General features: G+C 40.6%; 1 protein-coding gene across 1 annotated transcript in view; it reads left to right on the forward strand.

Annotated features, from left to right (window-relative positions):
- Window positions 1-822: 822 nt before the first annotated feature.
- Window positions 823-21,874, forward strand: part of LOC112253555 (synapse differentiation-inducing gene protein 1) — a 28,067-nt gene continuing 7,015 nt past the window's right edge. The window contains exons 1-3 of the mRNA XM_024425503.2: window positions 823-1,261; window positions 3,890-4,562; window positions 10,459-10,596. Coding sequence (XP_024281271.1) covers window positions 3,996-4,562; window positions 10,459-10,596 — 705 coding nt within the window. The 5' untranslated portion in view covers window positions 823-1,261; window positions 3,890-3,995. The remainder of the gene's footprint in view (window positions 1,262-3,889; window positions 4,563-10,458; window positions 10,597-21,874) is intronic.

Below are 21,874 nucleotides of genomic sequence, written 5' to 3' on the forward strand. Positions count from 1 at the left end.
AACAATATCATTCCACTTTGACATTATGGGGTATTGTGTGTAGGCCAGTGACAAAAAAAAACTAAACGTAATCAATCCATTTTAAATTCAGGCTCTAACACAACATCATTTGGAAAACATGAATACATTTACAACAAGCTCATGCATGCATGTAGATCTTGAAGGAAAGCATTTGATTAGAATAAATCAGCAAAATCAAGTTAAAAATCAACTTATATTTGAAACTGATTGGTAACACTTCAATCAGGATGTTTACACAATTTTATAATCACTCATGAGGATTTTTCTTTTTTGCTTAGCTTAGTTCATAATCTATTTTATCTGTAAATTGGAGCTGTCTAGTGCTGAAATATATTGTCTTTTAGATATCAAAATACTATATGCAAAAAAATTATTCATTCTTTGAATTCAATTTCTGTTCAACAAGAAATTCAGTAAGATTTAAAGTAGCACCTCTTGTTGTTCAAGCACAGATACACCTGGGGGCAGCATCCGATTATTTGATATGACAAGCAACAGCAAGCAAGAAACTCAATAATGCCTCCTTCAACAACCACAACATTACATTGTAATATTTGTAAATATAAAATGAGGTATAGGATTTACCTAATATAATAGTAGCAGATGGGTTACTTAACCATGGTTCATTGATATTGATGGTTCATTGATAATGTAATCCTATTCAAAAAACCCTATATTTCAGCATGAAAAAGTATGAAAACGAGTTGAAAGAACCCGCATTCTTTAGGACCATGGGGTAAACTGTCCCATTTTGCTTGGGACCTTCATCCAACACTAGACTGATAGCCTAGGTAAGGTCTGAAAGGTTTCTATTCGACACGTTCACATACAAAGCACAGTGCAGCTGCCTTCGCTTCACAAGTAAGATGCTCTTCTTGTGGTATGTCTGTAGCTTGTGTTGCTTGCATGCTGCTGCATCTGTTCCCCGCTGGATTCATCCAATCTGAGCAGAAGCCAACTGCAACACCCCCAATGCAGGCATACAAAAGAAAAGTGTAATTGACTGATGTTTTTTGCTCTGTTTTTTGGAGGGTGGAAATCGGACTGTTGAGGCTTGGGTTTAACACTTTTGGGCAGATTAGGCGGAGACTCGGAGTTCTGGCTAGATGTATATGGGATAGCTTGTAGATAATTACCAGAGAAAGGGAACGAGCCCTGACGTATTGATAAACCCTCTGTCCACTTATGTTTCCCACGGGACCCAGCCTATTCGCCGCAGAACGCCCTTTCACCTTGGAAGGTAAGTGTGTGTGTGAATGCCTTGCCAGTCAGATCACGAACAAGTAGGTTACAGCAATGAATGATTGCACCAAGATGACACCAGCGCATAACCAAATAACACTGTCTTCGTAAATTATTCACAATTCAAATATAAGTGTAACCTACATTTGTCAATTTTATTCAGGACATTGGGTTTTAAAGAATTGAGGAGAGTGCGAAGAACACAAGCAAGCCTGTAAATGTTAGTTAGCCACTGGGAAAATACATCATTTAAACGTCTAGTGTTGATTTACATTAGGTTGAGAAGTAAACTCATGTGAATTCAACAAAATGTCACTATGTCACTGGATTTAGGTTAAAGGTTGGGTGAAAAAAAGACGAAATTCCCTTATGTTGATTACTTTTTGCAAATCCAATCAGTTTTCCACGTTGATTCAACGTCATCAGATGTATTTTTGTGGTTGTTGAAATGACGTGGAAACAACGTTGATGCAACCAGTTTTTGCCCAGTTGGTATTTTCAATGATTCGTTTTTTTGGGCGATGCAGATAAATGTACCAAAAGGGTAGGCTACTAGCTTTTTTTTAATACATATGCTTCACAATAACATCAACGATATTGCCGCATTTCCGCGTGGGCTGTATATCATATAAGGCTGATTTTGTTTCAAGATGAGTGATGGATGTCTGGGCCCTGACGACGGTCCGGTGCTCGTTACAAACAAGGTAAACAAAGGACCTTGAATGACAGCACCATGGATAGCTCCTTCATTCACTGGAGGAGACTTCGTGCGGCTATTTTGATCCGGTGCTGACCATGTTTTAGCCTACTTCTCCATTCACATGTGTCATGTCCTACACTTGGATTAGTTTACACTCTAATTCATTCGAATGGACTAAGTTATTTTACTGAACCAGTATTGCATGCACTATGTATACTATGAAAATTCAAGGAAATTGGTCAACCCTTAGCCTGGCTATAACCCGCAAACTGAGATACTGTATATTGCTTTCATGGAAAGTTAAATTGTCGACTGGTAGGCTACCCTAACACTCATTATTTGAAAACGTTAACATTATCTGGCCTGATTGATAGCTTCAAAACATGTACTTTTCTGTATTTAAAAAAAAATGTCAATAGAGGTCATTGGACTGTATGGAAACATGATCTTCACTGTTTCCATTGTATTTTAGTGTTGCAAGGGGTACCAATTGTCACTTCATTTCACATTCTCAATTCATTGACTTCTTGTCAACAGGGAGCTATAGTCCCTTTCAAAGTGGCCCATCTAGTATCTTTTCAGAATAATGACTCCCATTATTGTCTGTATTGCAAGGCTAGTTATGTACTCCAATGGTTTCAGAGGCTCAGTGCCGAGTCAAGCCTTTAAAAGCTTGGTCTTGTGAGTGCCAATTGTGGTCATATGCTCAGAGATAGCACTGTGTTGTGACTGCCACTGAGCCAAAACGTGACCTGCTAGATATTCTCATAATGTAAATAGAGATTGCAATGTTGAACAGTTGAAGGACTCTCCCTCCAATAGGCTTTAGCTTTGACATTGGCTTTGAGCATTGAAGGTGATAGAAAGGGAACAGTGGCAGTCCATTTTAATTCCACTGGAGCCTTTAATTAGCTAATTAAAGCAAGAACATGCTTTAAAGCTGTTGGTTAACTTTCCCCGAGGCCATGAATGCAAAGCAGGTCATTGAACTCTTCAGCAAAAGACAAAAAGCAAAAAAATGAAGGCTTGAAATTAAGCCAAGGAAGTCCCAATACCTCCCACATTCAGTGAGGCGTTTAATTGGTCACAGGGTTCTGCACGGGAATCTGTTCTCACAGTCTGTGGCAATACACTCAAAAACTGCCCAGGATGTCTTGTCCATTAGAGCCTCCCCTGCAGTGGCCCGTTTCTCATGCTGCACACACAGTTTACTGCTGAACCTAGCAAAAATGGCCTTTTCATTCCAGGCCTTGGCAAGGTAGAGCATGCCGATAGATTATCAATGGCTCTGACATGAAATGTTACTGCATATGCAGGGACTACATTTGCATGGTTGAGAACCAAAATCTTTGCAGGCTGAGAGAGGGATCGAGGGTGAGGCGTGTGTGCTGTGCATGTGTGTGTTTTTGTGTGTGTATGTGCTTTCGGGCATGTGTGTGTTTGACAACAAAATGTATTTGTTGGTACATACCCCACCAGATAAAAGGCAAAGTGAAATAGGTTGGGAGTTAGAAGTGCCTTAGGCAGCAACGAACACCTTGGGATTTAATGCTTGGCAGGGTTTATGTTTTGTGACTAGCAGCTGTGCCATTAAATCTTCACAGAGATGGTGGATGTTAATTGACAAAACACTCCTCTTCACTTTTTCTTAAACCCTCTACCTGGCCATGTTTCTGACTGAGCTGGATTCACCAAAATAAATCAACATGTGCAAGACTACATGAAAATAGGCAGAAAGCCCAACACTGATTTAAAAATGATTATTTTCTCATTTGAAATACCAATTCAGTAACCTAAATAGAGGAAGTATGAACGGTTTAAAGCTTTGTCTGGGTTTATACTGCTTTTGATGAAAACAACAACAAGGCAAATTGAATACAAAATACCTTTTTATCTGCTAAACCATTTTAATATGACCTCCCACAGGAGAGTGCAGCCTGCCATCCCATGCCTTCCCCAACCCAAGGCCCCTATGAGAGAGGCCTTTAAAGAGGAGGGGATTTGATCAAACAATCCAGCTCTCTAAGCCAGGATGGAGAGTGGACCAGGACAGGGAGCGGGGTCAGGCTCGAGCCAGGCTGTCGAGGCTGAGCCCCCCACCCAGCGGATGACTTCTCCAATCGGGAGAGGAAGGAATGCAGGGCTGGCCTCCTGCAAGCACAATGGTCTGATCAACACCCGCAGCTTGATGGTAGAGACTAAAGAAGGGCTGGTGTCGGTGTACTCGGCCCCCCAGTACCAGGGTCACATGGTGGTCAACCTGTCCCCTCAGCAGGAGCAGAATGGTCAGGGGGTGGGCGGAGGAGGGGGACCCCCACAGCTGCTCAACCCCAGCGCTCTGCCCCAGGGCATGGACCCCCGCTTCAGGCCCAACCTGATCCTGTACTCTGAAAACATGCTGCGGGCCTGGGGGGATGGAGGAGTCGGGGATTGCTGTGAGACCACCTTCATAGAGGACTTGACATCCGGCTCCTCTGCTGCCTCCAAGGATGGGCTGATGTTTGCCGATGGAAAGTTCCTGGAACTGTCTGTGAAGGATGCAAAGATCCAGACCCTGTCTTATGACATTGACGATGATGATGAGTTCCAAGAGCTGGAGGTAAGGCTCGGGGGCTCTGTCTTTTATCATAATACATTAGAATGTAAACATTTTAAGGGATAGCTATATGTATGAAACACATGAATGTATTTCTGTATGGTTAGAAGATTCTATTATATGTTTCTATTATTGCATTTAGAGCCAAATACAAATGGACCAGATGGATTACAGAAGTTTTTGTCTGAAGGACGAAGATCACTTGGGTCCTTGAAGCTGTTCACAGAGAGCAACGTTTTATGCTTGACATCTGATAAATATCAGGCTTTTCATAGGCTGCCTCAGCATGAAAGAGGCTCTGTTGAGAATTCAGAGAGGCTAGAATGGAGAGAGGAGAAAGGAGATGATATGGTGAAAGGAGACAGGGGAGGAGAGATGATAGAGGAGAACGGAGGAGATGGGAGAAGAAGAGAAATAGGAGGAAAAGGGAGAGGCAGTCTGGACCACTGGGTATTCACTGCGTCTGACTGTCTCTGCCAACTGTTCTGATTCAGGTGTAGCACAGCCCAGGCATTACCCTGCTCAGGAGGCTTCTGGACAGACCAGGCAGGAGAAGACATGTTCTGTATGTGGGCTCAGATGGCTATCTTGTGGATATATAATTTCCCTATCCCTGTGTTTGTGACCTTCAAAGACTAGTTATTTATATACTAAATGTTTGCCGGGCAACACTAAACTGTTGGTTTCTGGTATTACCATGGTTTCACCCTTTTTATAGCGCATTCTTAATTTGAGTTAATAAGATCTTTATTACGGTATGTTGTAATACTTTAGAGAAAGCAACAACAACAAAAACTCCCCTTCTTCATTTGGCCCTTATTCAGTACAAAATTAGCTCAGTGGATTCTCAACGTGGGTTCTTTGAAATACACAGCAATGTAATAATGTACAGTTGAAGTCGGAAGGTTACATACACTTAGGTTGGAGTCATTAAAACTCATTTTTCATTCCACTCCACAATTTCTTGTTAACAAACTATAGTTTTGGCAAGTCGGTTAGGACATCTACTTTGTGCATGACACAAGTAATTTTTCCAACTATTGTTTACAGACAGAATATTTCACTTATAATTCACTGCATCACAATTCCAGTGGGTCAAAAGTTTACATACACTAAGTTGACTGTGCCTTTAAACAGCTTGCAAAATCCAGAAAATTATGTCATGGCTTTAGAAGGTTCTGATAGGCTAATTGACATCATTTGAGTCAATCGGAGGTGTACCTGTGGATGTATTTCAAGGCCTACCTTCAAACTCAGTGCCTCTTTGCTTGACATCATGGGAAAATCAAAAGAAATCAGCCAAGACCTCAGAAAAACATTGAAGACCTCCACAAGTCTGATTCATCCTTGGGAGCAATTTCCAAAAACGCATGAAGGTACCACATTCATCTGTACAAACAATAGTACGCAAGTATAAACACCATGGGTGTAACGTTCGTCGTCTTCCTCTGATGAGGAGTAAGAGAGGTCGGACCAATTTGCAGCGTGGTATGTGTCCATTTTAATAATACAAACCGAACACTATACAAATACAAAATAACAAAGTGAAAGACAGAAACGAAAACCAAAACAGTTCCGTGTGGAACACACAGACACAGAAAACATTCACCCACGAAACACTGTTGTGAAAAGTCTACCTAAGTATGATTCTCAATCAGAGACAACTAACGACACCTGCCTCTGATTGAGAACCATACCAGGCCAAGCGCAAAATACAACATAGAAAAACAAACAGACTGCCCACCCCAACTCACGCCCTGACCATACTAAAACAAAGACAAAACAAAGGAACTAAGGTCAGAACGTGACAATGGGATCACGCAGTCGTCATACCGCTCAGGAAGGAGACGCGTTCTGTCTCCTAGAGATGAACGTACTTTGGTGCGAAAAGTGCAAATCAATCCCAGAACAACAGCAAAGGATCTTGTGAAGATGCTGGAAGAAAACAGGTACAAAAGTATCTATATCCACAGTAAAACAAGTCCTATATCAACATAACCTGAGAGGCCGCGCAGCAAGAAAGGAGCCACTGCTCCAAAACCGCCATAAAAACTCCAGACTATGGTTTGCAACTGCACATGGGGACATGTGGTCTGATGAAACAAAAATACAACTATTTGGCAATAAAGACCATCATTATGTTTGAAGGAAAAAGAGGGTGGCTTGCAAGCTGAAGAACACCTTCTCAACCATGAAGCACGGGGGGTGCAGCATCATGTTGTGGGGGTGCTTTGCTGCAGGAGGGACTGGTGCACTTCACAAAATAGATGGCATCATGAGGAGAAAATTACGTGGATATATTGAAGCAACATCTCAAGACATCAGTCAGGAAGTTAAAGCTTGGTCGCAAATGGGTCTTCTAAATGGACAATGACCCCAAGCATACTTCCAAAGTTGTGGCAAAATGGCTTAAGGACAACAAAGTCAAGGTATTGTAGTGGCCATCAGAAAGGCCTGACCTCAATCGTATAGAAAATTTGTGGGCAGAACTGAAAAAGTGTGTGCGAGCAAGGAGGCCTACAAACCTGACTCAGTTACACCAGCTCTGTAAGGAGGAAATGGGCCAAAATTCACCCAACTTATTGAGGGAAGCTTGTGGAAGGCTACCCAAAATGTTTGACTCAAGTTAAACAATTTAAAAGCAATGCTACTAAATACTAATTGAGTTTGTGTAAACTTCTGACCTCCTGGGAATATAATGAAAGAAACAAAATCTGAAATAAATCATTCTCTCTACTATTATTCTGACATTTTCACATTCTTAAAATAAAGTGGTGATCCTAACTGACCTAAGACAGGGAATATTTACTAGGATTAAATGTCAGGAATTGTGAAAAACTGAGTTTAAATGTATTTTGCTAAGGTGTTTGTAAACATCCTACTTCAACTGTATGAGGTGCCCACAGAATAATTGTGGATTACTATCCTTAAAATGAATAACAAATACGGTACCGCACACTTAACACGATTCCCGTGGGTTTCTGTTATTGGACTGCCCTTCACAATGTTCTTACAGTACTTGTGGAGTGAAACATGTCTAAGCCTTCCAAATTTACATAGGCTGTCTAAGTTACTATCTAAGTCCCTTCAATTATCATATATCATTTACTGTGTACTCTGGTATTTTTCATAGAACGTTGAAGTCTGTCTCAGAATCTAGTTAATGGAGCATCTGACTCTTCTATTATGCAGCCACATTTCTGCCTCCATTACCGTCGGATTTAGGCACTGTGTCTGGAATGAGATTTGTGAATTACATTTCTTTGGCGTCTTGCTCAGGATCCATCTGAAGTTAATTAGCTAGAGTTCTGAAGAGGTGCAAGGATTTCTTGTAGTTTCCTGCTAATCCACCCTCCAGGACAAGAATGTCCTCATAATTAGGGCAATGCTTTTTTGGCTTTTTTTGGGGGGGCACTTTGCTTTCACCATTATTTCCAGCATGAGTCAATGAAACCAACCATGGAAGTATATTGCATTTGGTTTGATTGACTCTCTCCTTTAACTGCCCCTAACTGACCCATTTTTAGCTACAATTTACAAGTCCGTTGGAAAGGATCAGCTTGAGCAAAGTGAGGTTTAGAATCATTGAACTACAAATAGTATTCTCTGACAAATGGCTTTGTGCAATTAAGGTCACAGAGGTACGCCACCGCTGACTTAGGCGATTCCCCCACCAAACACACATGCACAACCAGACATTGATTGATTGATTGACTGGAGACAATTAAAATAACATTTCCTAGAACTTTCTACCTGCAGCAAACCCAGTGGATCATGCTGGAAATTAAGGTTAAAGCAGCTTCTTTTTTTAAAGGCCATAAAGCATGGCCCTACAGCCTGAATTAAAAATGGATTCAATCTACACATGATACCCCATAATGAAAAAGTTGAAACATGTTTTTAGATTTTTTTTCTCTCAAATTTCTTCAAAATGAAATACATTAAATATTTAATTTACAGAAGTATTCACACCCCTGAGTCAATACATTTTAGAATCACCTTTGGCAGCGATTACAATTGTGAGTCTTTCTGGGTAAGCCTGAAAGCACTTTGAACACCTGGATTGTACAATATTTGCATATTATTATTTTAAAAATTATTCAAGCACTGTCAAGTTGGTTGTTGATCATCGCTAGACAGCCATTTTCAAATCTTGCCATTTTTTTTTTGCATTTTTTTTTTACCCCCTTTTCTCCCCAATTTCGTGGTATCCAATTATTAGTAGTTACTGTCTTGTCTCTTCGCTACAACTCCTGTACAGGCTCGGGAGAGACGAAGGTCGAAAGCGATGCGTCCTCCGAAACACAACCCAATCAAGCCGCACTGCTTCTTAACACAGTGCGCATCCAACCCGGAAGCCAGCCGCACCAATGTGTCGGAGGAAACACCGTACACCTAGCGACTTGGTTAGCAGCACTGCGCCCGGCCCGACACAGGAGTCGCTAGTGCGCGATGATACAAGGACATCCCTACGGGCCAAACGCTCCCTAACCCGGACGACGCTAGGCCAGTTGTGCTTCGCCCCATGGACCTCCCGATCGCGGTGAGTCGTGGCCGACTGTGCCACCAGTCTCTGCGATGCAGTGCCTTAGACCACTGCACCACTCTGGAAACCACCTTGCCATATATTTTAAAGGCGATTTAAGTCAAATTTAACTAGGCCACTCAGCAACTTCAGTGTATATTTGCCTTGTTTTAGGTTATTGTCATGCTGAAGGGTGAATTTGTCTTCCAATGTCTGTTGGAAAGCAAACTGAAAAAGTCTTTCCTCTAGGATTTTGCCTGTGCTTAGATCTATTCCATTTCTTTTTATCCTAAAAAACTCCCTATTCCTTGCCGATGACAAGCATACTCATAACAATATGCAGTCACCACAATGCTTGAAAATATAAAGAGTGATGCTCAGTGAGTGATGTGTTGGATTTCCCCCAAACATAACACTTTGTATTCAGGACATAAAGCACATTTGTTGCAGTTTTCATTTAGTGCCTTATTGCAAACAGGATGCATGTTTTGAAATATTTTTTACTCTGTACAGACTTCCTTTTCACTTTGTTATTTAGGTTAATGTTGTTGATCCATCCTCAGTTTTCTCCTGCCACAGCCATTAAACTGTTTTAAATTCACCATTGCCCTCATGGTGAAATCCCTGAGCGATTTCCTTCCACTCTGGCAACTGAGTTAGGAAGGACGCCTGTATCTTTGTAGTAACTGGGTTTATTGATACACCATCCAAAGCATAATTAATAACTTCACCATGCTCAAAATGATACTTAATGTCTGATGTACCAATAGCTGACCTTCTTTGAGAGGGATTGGAAAACCTCTCTAGTCTTTGTGGTTCAATCTGTGGTTCAACTTCACTGCTCGTCTGAGGGACCTTAGAGATAATTGTATGTGTGGGGTACAGAGATGAGGTAGTCATTCAAAAATAATGTTAAACCTGATTATTATTATTATTGAATTCAGGCTGTAACACAAAATTTTTTGGAAAAAGTCAAGGGGTGTGAATACTTTCTGAAGGCACTGTGTCTAAGAGAGAGAGAGGAAGCAGAGAGAGAGAGCGAGAGAGGGCGAGGTGGTGGGTTGTTTTTTGCCCATCATTGTCCAGCTGGCATGGCTAGTCGTGCCCCTGTCTGGGTGAACATATGTACAGGGCCCTCCCGGTGCAAATCGACTGCTAGAGAGCCCAACTGTGCAAGCTGTCAGTGTATTTACAAACCTGTGCTGAGGTGAGGAAAACAAGAGGTCATCTGTAGTCTATAAAGACAGAAAATCATTTCAACGAAACATTAGCAAGGCCACCCTATGATGCGCTACAGTGCAGTCTTCTGTAGACCTCTCTCCTTTCTTGACATGCAGTATTCACTCAAAGTATTCACTCTTTGTGCTTTCACAGAGCGAGTACTCGAGCGACTCGGAGAGTGAGGACAACTTCCTCATGATGCCACCAAGAGACCACTTGGGCCTGAGCGTCTTCTCCATGGTGTGCTGCTTCTGGCCCCTGGGGATCGCTGCCTTCTACCTGTCCCACGAGGTAAGTGCTACTGTACTGTCAATGACTCTACACCACGCATGGTCACCGTAAATATCAAGGCAGTCTTAGGAGAATGTGTGTAACATCAGACAATAACTAACCAAAATAAGTCAATCATTTCTAGATTTACGTTTTGTTTATTAGGACCCTCATTAGCTACTGCACATGCTGCAGCTACTCTTCCTGAGGTCCACATTAAATGTAAAAATAGATGACAAAGTACACGAACAGATAGAGACAATAACAAAAGATGTGACATTAAATTCAAACAAGAGTTATATATTAGAAAGACACCAAGAGACAACAAAAATACTATTTCACATTATTCATATATACAGTGGCTTGCGAAAGTATTTACCCCCTTGGAATATTTCCTATTTTTTTGTCTTACAACCTGGAATTAAAATGGATTTTTGGGGGTTTGTATCATTTGATTTACACAACATGCCTACCACTTTGAAGATGCAAAATATTTTTTATTGTGAAACAAACAAGAAATAAGACAAAAAAACAGAAAACTTGAGCGTAAGTATTCCCCCAAGGTTAATACATTGTAGAGCCACCTTTTGCAGCAATTACAGATGCAAGTCTCTTGGGGTATGTCTCTATAAGCTTGGCACATCTCGGTACTGGGATTTTTGCCCATTCTTCAAGGCAAAACTGATCCAGCTCCTTCAAGTTGGATGGGTTCTGCTGGTGTACAGAAATCTTTATGTCATTACCACAGATTCTCAATTGGATTGAGGTCTGGGCTTTGACTAGGCCATTCCAAGACATTTAAATGTTTCCCCTTAAACCACTCGAGTGTTGCTTTAGCAGTATGCTTCGGGTCATTGTCCTGCTGGAAGGTGAACCTCCATTCAAGTCTCAAATCTCCGGAAGACTGAAACAGGTTTTCCTCAAGAATTTCCCTGTATTTAGCGTCATCCATCATTCCTTCAATTTTGACCAGTTTCCCAGTCTCTGCCGATGAAAAACATCCCCACAGCATGATGCTGCCACCACCATGCTTCACTGTGGGGATGGTGTTCTTGGGGTGATGAAAGGAGTTGGGTTTGCGCCAGACATAGCATTTTCCTTGATGGACAAAAAGCTACATTTTAGTCTCATCTGACCAGAGTACTTTCTTCCATATGTTGGGAAGTCTCCTACATGCCTTTTGGCGAACACCAAATGTGTTTGTTAATTTTTTTCTTCAAGCAATGGCTTTTTTCTGGCCACTCTTCCATAAAGCCCAGCTCTGTGGAGTCTACGGCTTGAAGTGGTCCTATGGACAGATACTCCAATCTCCGCTATGGAGCTTTGCAGCTCCTTCAGGGTTATCTTTGGTCTCTTTGTTGCCTCTCTGATTAATGCCCTCCTTGCCTGGTCCGTACGTTTTGGTGAGCGGCCCTCTCTTGGCAGGTTTGTTGTGGTGCCATATTCTTTCCATTTTTTAATAATGGATTCTATGGTGCTCTGTGGAATGTTCAAAGTTTTGGATATGTTTTTATAACCCAACACCGATCTGTACTCCCCCCACAACCTTGTCCCTGACCTGTTTGGAGAGCTCCTTGGTCTTCATGGTGTCACTTGCTTGGTGGTGCCCCTTGCTTAGTGGTGTTGCAGACTCTGGGTCCTTTCAGAACAGATGTATATATACTGAGATCATGTGACACTTTCATTGCACACAGGTGGCATTAATTAAACTTATTATATGACTTCTGAAGGTAATTGGTTGCACCAGATTTTATTTAGGGGCTTCATAGCAAAGGGGGTGAATACATATGCACTCAACACTTTTTTAGAATGTTTTGAAACAAGTTTTTTTTTTTCATTTCACTTCACCAATTTGGACTATTTTGTATATGTCCATCACATGAAATTCAAATAAAATTATATATTTAAATTACAGGTTGTAATGCCACAAAATAGGAAAAACACCAAGGGGGATGAATACTTTTGCAAGGCACTGTACATATTCATATACAGTACCGTTAAATTGGATATTTAGAAAAGAGGCGCTGGGATACAAGAAGATTTGGTATCTGTTTTTTAAAGCTCGACTTGCTTTTTGCCCGAGTAACCTCTGGAGGCAGAGCATTCCACAATGACATGGCTCTATGCCAGTGGAGGCTCCTCAGAGGAGGAAAGGGAAGACCATCCTCAGTGAATTTCATAAAAATACAAATAGTGAAACATTAAAAAAGTTATTCTTTCTAGATAAAACTATACTACATGTTTTCCAGTCACCAAATCATTTATTAAAACACACTGTTTTGCAATGAAGGTCTACAGTAGCCTCAACAACAATCTGTATGGTAGCACCATGGTGTAGCTGGAGAACAGCTAGTTTCCGTCCTCCTCTGGGTACATTGATTTCAATACAAAACTTAGGAGGCTCGTGGATCTCATGCCCTTCCATAGACATACATAGTAATTATGACAACTTCCGGAGGACATCCTTCAACCTATCAGAGCTCTTGCCGCATGAACTGACCACCCAATGTTGTCCACCCAGTCAAAGGACCAGAGAATGAATCTAGTACTGAAAGCATAAGTTACAGCTAGCTAGCACTGCAGAGCATAAAATGTGGTGAGTAACGTTACAGCTGTTTTTGGTTTGGTACCGTAAAGAAACCCATAGTGGCATGCCTGGTGGGGTATGTACACTGAGTGTACAAAACATTAAGGACGCCTGCTCTTTTCGTGACATAGACTAACCAGGTGAATCCAGGTGAAAGCTATGATACCTTATTGATGTTACTTATTAAATCCACTTCAATCAGTGTAGATGAAGGGCAGGGGGTTAAAAAATGTTAAGCCTTGAGACATGGTTTGTGTATGTGTGCCATACAGAGGGTCAATGGGCAAGACAAAATATTTAAGTGCCTTTGAACGGGGTATGGTTGTACAGTAGGTGCCAGGCGCACCGGTTTGTGTCAAGAACTGCAACCCTGCTGTGTTTTTCATGCTCAACAGTTGTATCAAGAATGGTCCACCACCCAAAGGACATCCAGCCAACTTGACACAACTGTGGGGGTGCAACTCAATATTAGGAAAGTGTCCTTAATGTTTTGTACACTTAGTGCATGTCTGTTTGAAGTGTATGCAAAGATTATACAAGTGGTTAGGCATTTTCAACACACAAATGTTTCTTAAAATCCCATATAAAAACAACATTAATTAACCTTGAGAGGAAGATAAGAGTGGACCTGATGAAGATGGTAGGTAGTTGTTTTCCCTGTGTGTGTAACGACCTCATATATCTGTGAGCTGCTCGAAGCCTCTGGCAGAGGCCTGCTACCCACACTGCATCACTCTGGTCTGACTGCACATCACGACTCACACCTACATCTCTCTCTCATTCTCCAGCTTTAAAAAAAACTCTGCTCGGTTGGCATGGGCAACACAGCCCACACTAAAATCAATTCCCTAAAATCCAACTACAAAGCCTAGCAGACGCAGAATAAAAAATGTAGCAGGCTGGATTTAAAACAACATCGCCATGGTGGGAGGTTTTGAAAAGCTTTAGGGTATTATCAAAGATAAGCTATTCAAAGCAGCCATTGAAAGATCCTGAAAGGAGCAGGACAGGAAAACATTTTGAGCCTCAGTGATTTGAAAACACATGCACAAACTCATGTTAAGTAAATCTCTTCTGATCATCTTCCTTCTTCGAGTTGTCCTCAATTGATACTGACACTTTGGGATTTAGGAAAATCAAAGGTGGTCTGCAAAACATAATGAAGGAAAATGCAGCCTTGAGAAAGCAACCCACGTACACAAAATGTCAAAATCTTCACTTCATGATTTAAAAAAATACTATAGACACAATTTACTGTGTGTGCAGAATGGATAGGCACAGATATACGTGTGTTTATTGGATCTAAAGAGTTAGAAGCCAGAACCTTATAATTAAGAACATTGTTAGTATTTACATCTATGTAAATGTGACAATGTGATAATTGAATGGATAACCATGCATAGATCGATAATCTTAAAGCAAGGAACTGCTGCAGTACGGCTCAATTTTCTGCTACAGTCTGTATTTATGTGTACTCTAGATAAACCATGTTGTCTACCGCCCACACATACAGGGTTTCTGCCTTAGCATAGGTTCGCTTTCAACACCTCCCTCAGGAGTTTGTGTTTCAGATATCAGTCATCTTAACCCATTTGTTACCAAATTTTTCTCAGACATGCCACTATGCAAATCTAATGCCATTAGTAACTTTAAGGGGGATCTTCAATGCTGCAGACATGTTTTGGTACCCTTCCCCAGATCTGTGCCTAGACGCAATCCTGTCTCGGAGCTCAACGGACTATTCCTTCGACCACATGGCTTGGTTCTTGCTCTGACATGCATTGTCAACTGTGGGACCTTATATAGACAGGTGTGTGCCTTCCCAAACCATGTCCAACCAATTGAATTAACCACTGGTGGAATCCAATCAAGTTGTAGAAACATCTCAAGGATGATCAATAGAAACAGGATGCACCTGAGCTCAATTTCGAGTCTCATAGCAAAGGGTCTGAATACTTATATAAATAAGGTATTTCTGTTTGATTTTTTTTATACATTTGTAAACATTTCTAAAAACCTGTTTTCTCTTTGTCATTATGGGGCATTTTGTGTGTAGATTGCTTAGGATTTATTATTTATTTAATCAATTTTAGAATAAGGCTGTAACATAACAAAATGTGGAAAATGTCAAGGGGTCTGAATACTTTACGAAGGCAGTGTACATACATCACATGCAACCCATAATAAGACAATGTAGTTAATATTACCAAGTCTATTAAGACTGGAATATCTGACTTTATAAAGCTGAAGGATAAATAGGAACATGGAACCAATTTTCTTAAAGAGACACAAGAATAATAACAAGAAAGGTCTGAGAATGGAATAAATATATTCTATACCATATCATTGTAAAATGAATGAAATCACATACAAGGCACAAAGCTTAGGTTACAAGGCAATACTGACATGAACAAAACAACGTATTGAAAGGGCATTAACAAAACATTGAAAATGCAGGCACATACTGTATGTCAACTACATTATTTTTGCAAAGAAAATATTAAAACATTTCAACAAGTTTTTAAAAAGTTGTTGAATACAGACTTCTGGTGGCAAATTCATCTGTAAACGTACACCTTGGAGAAATTGTGACCATTTTGAGAAATCATATGAAACTTCTGTGAATCATACTAGACACCTTAATAATGCATAATATGATACATTTGTTTAGAGGTACAACTTTAACTTCTTTAGAGCTTGTAAAGTACAAACGCTTTTTGTGCTCTCACTTTTGTGACCCATGGGATTAAATAGGTTAAGTGCACTTAATCAAGATCAGGTTACTGCTTATGGGCTCGTTCTGTGAAAATGTGCCTCAATCTTACTCTCAAAGCAAAGCAGACCAGAAAGCAACTTCTGTGTCAATGGTAGGACGTCAGTAAGAGCTGTGTTTTGAGTATTGCACTTTGGTTACAGGCCGTAGCCATTTTAATTGGTTGCCTTTACCTTTTGTACTGCTCAACACTCCAATTCATTTCCTCCTTTGAGGAGGAACAAAGCAATCAATACACAGCTCTTTGGGGCGACAGCGTGTAGGAAAAAAAGCTTTAACCACAACAAATCTAAATTTCATGGGTGAGATTGCAGGGGACCCCCCACCCCCTAAACCAATCTGTCAGAATGACTTTGATTTTAGCAACTCATTTCTGCACATTGTTAGCTGCAGTTATTGTACTGAAAGAGATACAGGACATCATCATCATCATGATCGTTGTCGTCTTGTCTTTCTTCCGCCCGTTCTTCATCATTATTGCATTGGTACCGCTGATAGTTTTTACGTCTTACGTGGTAATGATGCCATTTTCTGAGAGCAGTTAAGTGTTACTACTATATGTTATTATATTGATCAACAGCTCCCAGCATCCTTACTCCTTACTCTTATGTTACTGTCTCAAACTCAAAGGACATGCATGGATTGGCTTTTATCGAAGTGGAAACTCCCAGACTGATTCAGACTGAATCTAAGGTCATTATGCCGAAACATAAGCCTGTTTGTATGTCCCTTCAATCTATACTCCAATCAATACAGACAGAGTGACCATTTTTCTTTATTTTCCTGAATAATCACCCGTTGAAGTTTCCTGGGGTTAGGAATGTTTTTGGGGGATTTTCGAGTCCCTCAGTCAAGCTCCTGATTCCCTTTTTTTCCGATCAAGCTGGGCTGAGGCGTGTTTTGGTACACTTTCTTTCCACTTTCATTATTATGACACCAACAGTGAAACAGTTGATGATGACTATGTCCCTCTGACTCATCTGGCAGAGTGGAAGAGCTCTGGTCATCATGCATATTGCAACCACCACCACACTACTTCCCATCTGTTCTAAGGCTTAGGAGGAACTATCAGAGAGGGTAGATTGTGAAATACATATTCAAGCAAGGGTTGGTCTCTTCTATAGATGTGCACCAATCCAAGAGCAACCTGGTGGAGAACAAGGGCCAATCTGTCCATTTATGTCTCTAGTTAATATGACCGGCTGAGAGCGTTGTTATTGTAATTGCCACCTTCTACTGCCTGACGTGCCTGCCTGGTTGCCAAAATTGCTTGTGCATTAGCAAACTCTTCAGACTTCTTTTTGTCAAACCACTCAAACCATGCTAAAGTACAAACAACTCTGCAACCAGGCTAACTAAAAGCCATTACACAGAGCATAAATCAGAACTGCATGCTCCATTGATCCACAGAGAAATAGTGCTGTGTAAATGGACATGCATAACTCTTTGAATATTTAAAGTGCTTTGCTTTGAGGGTATTTCCCTGGTTTGAATAAGCCTTAAGGTTTTTATTTACTTTCTCCAGGGCAATATATAACTCTGGTTTACTAATGAAAGTGTTGTTTTCATGAGGATCCCTCTCTCGGCCCTCACCATCATTCTAGTGACACATTACATGGTTGGACCCAGTCGGTTTTAATCAACAGCTGTCGCTGATATATTGCAACTGTGCATCGACAAGACCAAATTGGTGCATGGTGTTACCTCTTTCTACCCAGCAAGAGCAAACAACATGTGTGTCCACGACTATTATCACATAACCCACTTCAATCGCTGTGGTTAAATGGACAGCTTCATCTTTATGCATGTGCCCATTTACCGGCTCACAAATTCATTAAGCTGGGGGCGCACTGGCCAAATACAGATTGAACGGCCTGAACACAAGAGCCCAGAATGAGATCTGCTGGTCATTTAGCTGCTGTATAAGAATAAGTAACACCTCATTTAGTTTTGGTTGAGACAGGTATCGTGCCTCTCCACAGGATTACCATTGTCAAAGCCACAGACACAAACAAATAGGAATAGTATTTTACTATTACCTGTACCTCTCAAACATTTCTTCTGTTATTGGCGGATGATTGTGATTTGAGTCATTGTGTTGTGCCAAGGATTATTGTATTGGAATTGTTATTTATCTATTTTCCTGAGCATACCAGGTCATTGTTATTCTCTGAATAAGGTGTTTGTGTATACAAATGGTGTGATGGAAAAACACATTATGTGCAGCTGAATAATTCCCCTGTTTTTTTTTTGTCGCCGTGAGATATTAATACTGTAGATCTTATTTTAATTAAGCTCCATACTATCACATGGGCAAAGTTGAATAGGTCGCGTCTCCCTAGAGAGGTCTCTCACTGTTTCCGATACCAAACTGCAACAATCTGTTTTAGTAAACCAGTGTGCATAATCTGATTCACTGCTTTTAGAGTTTACTCCATACAAATGGAGTAAGCTTTTTATATAATATTTTGGCTAGAGAGAGTGTGAGAGTGGGCCTTGTATGGAATAAGCTGGGAACAAATACCTTTCCTGGGCGATGATGGTGATGATCCACAAAGCACAGATTCTTTATTTACTGTATACCATGGATGGGCTTGTATGTCCTTTCCTCTTATCCACAATGACCTACTTCTCTATACTTTCACGTAGTGTATACAGTACATTTATGTCCCTGTGGATAATAGTGTAGGAGTACTGTATTTAAGTTTGTTTTTGAAATGCAAAAGTATTTTTTTAAGGAAACACCTTCAGATCACAAGGGTAGAAGATAATTGTGTAATATGTTTGTAAATTTTTTTTTTTAAACGTTCATCCTCAGTCGCAAAATGATGTTGCGGTTTCTCTTCCTCTCCTTCTCCGTACTGCATCTGAAGAACTGCAGTTGCTCCGTGGTTCATTCCTTTTTGCTTTGATTTTATTTGAACTCATTATGCTGACTTGAATTGAACCAGTAATTACAAAAGAACTGTTTCTCGCCTGCGCAAAACAATAGGATTGTTAATCGTATTTGCATACTTAGTATGCTCGTTCAATTTATGGAGGGCTGGGTGGAAAATGGGACTGTGTCTGTAAGATTTTCCCAAGACTCAACAACACCTTGTGTGGCATCCTCTAGTTCAAACAGATGATAGTTAGAATGATGAGACACAAACTGGGAGCACTGTGGCTCATTTTCATGCATTTGTCAGTCATCTGAAACAGTCTGTATTTTTGAAGGTCTCCTGAGAGTTACTGAGGAATCTTGATCTGTCTTATACTTTCAACAACAACATCGAAGCCATTCTATAGAGATGTCTCTCATACTGTATATTCATAAACAGTCATTTTCAGGCCCAACTGAATGTTTGATTGTCCTCATTACAATTCGGTCGACTGCAGCCAAAACAACCATGTCCTGCTGACCTTTCTAAGCATGCAGAAATGACTCGTCTTTTGTTTCAAATACTGTATGTAACATCATAGACATAACAACACAGATCAATTGTTAACAAAGGCTATTAACGTCGCATAGCTCTGCGAATGGTTAAACTGTGCATGTGTCCTCACTATGTGATGAAGACAGATGGGCTCCCGAGTGGCGCAGTGGTCGAAGGTACTGCATCTCAGTGCTCGAGGTGTCACTACAGACCCTGGTTCGATTCCAGGCTGTATCACAACCGGCCGTGATTGGGAGTCCCATAGGGCGGCGCACAATTGGCCCAGCGTTGTCTGGGTTAGGGTTTGGCCGGGGTAGGCCGTCATTGTAAATAAGAATTTGTTCTTAACTGACTTGCCTAGTTAAATAAAGGTTAAATATATATATTTTTTTAAAGTCGTGAAGGTAAATTTTTGTGTCTATGCACGGCTTCCCCTCCCCCTGGGGGAATGTGTGTTACATCAAACACAGAGAGTAATCAAAAAAACTTCAGATTTTAGAAGTCACTGGGGCAGCGGGGCAGAATGCTACCTGATACTGGGGTCAAGGCCCACATCTTTCAGCTCGATGCACACTAAATCTGTAACATGGCCTGCAGTTACTCTGCTCAGGTCTGCTATTGATCTTTAAGGTCTCTGTGGAGGCTTATATTTTGGAGGATGGTGGGGGCAGTGGGTGGGAGTTCTCTTTTTTTTTTTTAAATAATACCATCAAGCCCAGATTAACCATGGATTAGGGATCCCCACGTAGGGGATAATAATCAGTCTTTGGACCTCATGGTAGCATTGTTTGGAGTTGGACAGAGAATGTGTGTGTGTTAGGGGTGGGTTGTCCGCCCAGACACTGTAAATGTAATCTATTATATTAGAGAATAAATTTGACCTCTCAATACAAAGCAGCAGCAAAAGCAGAAAATCATTATTTAAATTAACTTAATCCTTTGCTTCCATGAACAATGCTTTTTGACTAATTGGAGAAATCATCATGCTTCATTTTTTTTTTAAAGATTACCTCGTTTTGTATATCTCCTTATCTGTAATGAGTACTAGGTTTAAGCTCATATTACCAATGTTTAATTTCACAAAGTAGGAGGCTTTTCAATCCATCTGAAAATGAAGTGATTATTACGTTGCATGTTATTAGTCTTCTTCCTGGTCTGTCTTGTAAGTGCCTCTTTAGTATATTTGTCAGTCAGAAATGTGGGCAAGAGAGTGAATCTTCTATAAAAACCTGTTACTGTTTGGAGTATCATTAAGTTCACAAGAGCTAGGGTTAGTCTTGATGATATAGTGAGCAATTAGGTAATGTCCTAAATGATTCAAGCACATTTGAACCGTGGTTCACTCATGTTTTTGAACATACTGTACTTAGCCTTTCACGAAAGCTTATACCTGAGGCTGCAGTTTGTGAATCCAGACGATGTGTGTGGCTAAACCACATTCTCTGTTCCTCAGGTCTGGACATGGCTGAGGTAGCTATATGTCAGTAATATATACATGGATCACAGAACAGGAGAAACAACTTGCTGCCATGCTGCCTGGGCTCAATGACTGAAATATATGTCCTGACAAAAAGCATTACATAAATCCTTTTGAATTGAGTTTGTATTGCAGGGCCATGGGGGAAAGTGTGTGGAGGAGCCTTATGTTATTCTGCTATCCAAGAATAGCAAAGCACCCTTTCCTGGCTCAAACAGCCAACCAATCAGCCTGTTACCAACCCTAAGTAAACTTTTGGAAAAAATGGTGTTTGACCAGATACAATGCTATTTCACAGTAAACAAATTTAACATCAGATTTTCAGCACCCTTATAGGGAAGCGCATTCAACATGAACGGTACTTACACAAATAACTGATGATTGGCTGGTAGAAATTGATAATAAAAAGATTGTGGGAGCTGTTTTGTTAGACTTCAGTGCAGCTTTTCACATTATCGATCATAATCTGGTGCTGGAAAATGTATGTGTTAGGGCACATTGCCTGTTATATTGTGGATTGAGAGTTACCTGTCTAACAGAACAGAGAGTGTTCTTTAATAGAAGGCTCTACAACATAATCCAGGTAGAATCCGGCATTCCCCAGGGCAGCTATCTAGACCTCTTACTTTTTAAAATCTTTACTAATGACCTGCCACTGGCTCTGAGTAAAGCCTGTGTTTCTATGTATGCTGACTATACACGTCAGATACCACAGCAAGTGAAATCACTGCAACACATAACAAAGAGCTGCAGTCAGTTTCAGAATGGGCGACAAGAAATAAGTTAGCCATAAATATTTTTTTAAATAAAAGCATTGTATTTGGGACAAATCAGTCACTAAACCCTAAACCTCAACTACATTTTGTAATGAATATTGTGGAAATTGAGCAAGGAGACTAAACTGCTTGGAGTAACCCAGTATTGTACACAGAGAGCTAATATCAGTATGTCAATCTCTCCTGGCTCAAAGTAGAGGAGAGATTGACTTCATCACTACTTGTATTTGTGAGTAGTTTTGACATGTTGAATGTACCGTGCTGTCTGTT

The sequence above is a fragment of the Oncorhynchus tshawytscha genome, linkage group LG01 (assembly GCF_018296145.1).
Source record: "Oncorhynchus tshawytscha isolate Ot180627B linkage group LG01, Otsh_v2.0, whole genome shotgun sequence".
Classification (NCBI taxonomy): domain Eukaryota; kingdom Metazoa; phylum Chordata; class Actinopteri; order Salmoniformes; family Salmonidae; genus Oncorhynchus; species Oncorhynchus tshawytscha.